The sequence below is a fragment of the Galleria mellonella genome, unplaced genomic scaffold, assembly GCF_026898425.1.
Source record: "Galleria mellonella isolate WM207_F2 unplaced genomic scaffold, CSIRO_AGI_GalMel_v1 utg87, whole genome shotgun sequence".
NCBI classification, from domain to species: domain Eukaryota; kingdom Metazoa; phylum Arthropoda; class Insecta; order Lepidoptera; family Pyralidae; genus Galleria; species Galleria mellonella.
This window is the reverse complement of record NW_026442166.1, coordinates 621,183-623,130: the sequence shown is the minus strand read 5'-3', so window position 1 is coordinate 623,130 and position 1,948 is coordinate 621,183. Positions and strand designations below refer to the sequence as shown.

At 29.1% G+C, this 1,948-nt stretch overlaps 1 protein-coding gene across 1 annotated transcript; it reads right to left on the bottom strand.

Annotated features, from left to right (window-relative positions):
- Nucleotides 1-216: 216 nt before the first annotated feature.
- Nucleotides 217-1,444, bottom strand: LOC128202281 (uncharacterized). Its single transcript, XM_052902043.1, has 2 exons — nt 950-1,444; nt 217-243 (listed from the first exon to the last, which is right to left on the bottom strand). Exons 1-2 carry the CDS (start codon nt 1,406-1,408, stop codon nt 217-219), a joined length of 486 nt encoding a protein of 161 aa, XP_052758003.1. The 5' UTR covers nt 1,409-1,444.
- Nucleotides 1,445-1,948: the final 504 nt, after the last annotated feature.

The following is a 1,948-nucleotide window of genomic DNA, read 5'->3' as shown; positions in this document are numbered from 1 at the left end:
GTCAAGAATTTGTGCAACATTTCTTATTCAGAAGCTAAAACAAAACACTAGTAATATCAAATATCAATCTTTATCAAACAATCATTATGATTGTGCAGTTAAAATCTAAACAATGATTGATTATATTATGGAAAATACATTAATCTTTACATATAAAATCAGCTACAAATTTGAAGTTATCATATTAATTTCGAGAAATCCACCAGAAGAGGACCTCTAATCATTAGATTGATCGTAACCTTGCTAAAACAGCAGAATATTAATGTAAATAGTGATATTTGAGAACCGAATGTAAAGTATCACACACAAGCCCAAGAGGTTTAAGTGGTATTAAAAATCCAATTTTTATTAATGCATTTATGTATGATAATTAAATTAAAAAAAAATTTCAACTCCTGAATACTAATAGAAATTTCAGGCTTATCATCCACGAGTCATATCATCAACATACAATAATTTTAGTGTTAATCACTGAAATTACAGGATACAGAAGTACAACAACGTAGTTCTCAGGAATGGCATAGCAAGTGGAGTATGAAGGGCATCAGTATATTCTGTTGTCCATGGCATTGTTCGTGTTTATAGGCATTTATAGTCATAGGCGACGGTTACCACTTTTCATCAAGATCATTAGCTCATTTGCCATTGTAAATATAAAAAAATAAAATAAAAAACTGCCTGGCTATTACTGTAAATATCCATAAATTCTTTTTAATTATTTTCAGTTCTACAAAAAATAATTTAATTCAAAATATGGGTTTGCTATTATTTATGTCAATTAATTTATATATATTTATAAATTTTGGATAGAAAAATTACAGTTACAATTATGTTAAGAAATGAATGTTTCTTTATATATTTTGTAATAATGAATACTTAAATTATATTGATATACTTAAATATTTAATATGAGATACACTGAACTATTAAAATTTTAAACAATACTCACAGAACAGGAATGACACGACTCAGTTAAGGTTAACCTAATCGATGACCAGCCAGGCGAGAAGGCATTAAGTACAGAGCTATAGTTTGATCCACCAATAGCTGTATTATCTTGTATTATTACTTCCACTTCAAATATATTGGCTCGTTCTAAATAGATGTTCAATTCAACAGTACCGTCAATGGCCACTTCTAAAGGTCGTGTTGATATACAGTTAACTGTCGGTAATGATGCTATTGCTGGTGTTACGAAGGTGTTGCTTGCAGGGTGTGGTCGTTCTATGGATATTGTATTATACCATCCCAATGTCCAATTATTGATTCCGTGACATGTTGGATGATCCCAAGCAAAATCATTAAGTCCATCTTCGAAGCTGTACGTGACGCACTCATCTCCTGCTGTTAATGAGCAAACCAACAAGACAACAATGGAATACTTGTATATGTAATTTTTGTTCGCCATTTAAGTGTACTTAATATAATTATATGACTGTCAGAAATATACTGAAGCAATGAATTGTGTATTTTTCTATGTCTAATTGAGCATCTATTATATGATAAGATATTTATCATGCATATCAGTTTTAATTGTGATAGCAATTTATTCATCCATATTATTTATACTAGTCCATTTTCTGTTCACTATTACGTAAATTTTTATAGTCAAAAACTCATAAAAAATTTGCTACTCAGTAAAAAATTAGTGACTATACATGAAGTATAAGAATTGTATCATAAATATGAAGGTGCTGAAGAAAATTCGAGATTACTAATCAGAATTTGGAGTCCTATAATTCTTGATCGAACTTTGGCTTATTTTACATAACTCACAATTAATTTATGGAACTTAGAATGCCAAACAAGCTGATGGCCCATCTGATGGGAAGTGATAAACGTTGCTTATGAATATTATTATTCCATTCAAATTTTTATAAATAATTTATTTGATTCTTTGATTGTTTAATTTTTTTATGATTGTCGTCCATTTTATTTATGAAACTCA

What these genes read in the sequence shown, in the direction of transcription:
- LOC128202281 (XM_052902043.1), bottom strand. Translation starts at nt 1,408, where the DNA reads ATGGCGAACAAAAATTACATATACAAGTATTCCATTGTTGTCTTGTTG. An exon ending in AGTCGTGTCATTCCTGTTCT is followed by an intron (nt 244 to 949) that starts GTGAGTATTGTT and finishes CTGCTGTTTTAG; the next exon opens with CAAGGTTACGATCAATCTAA.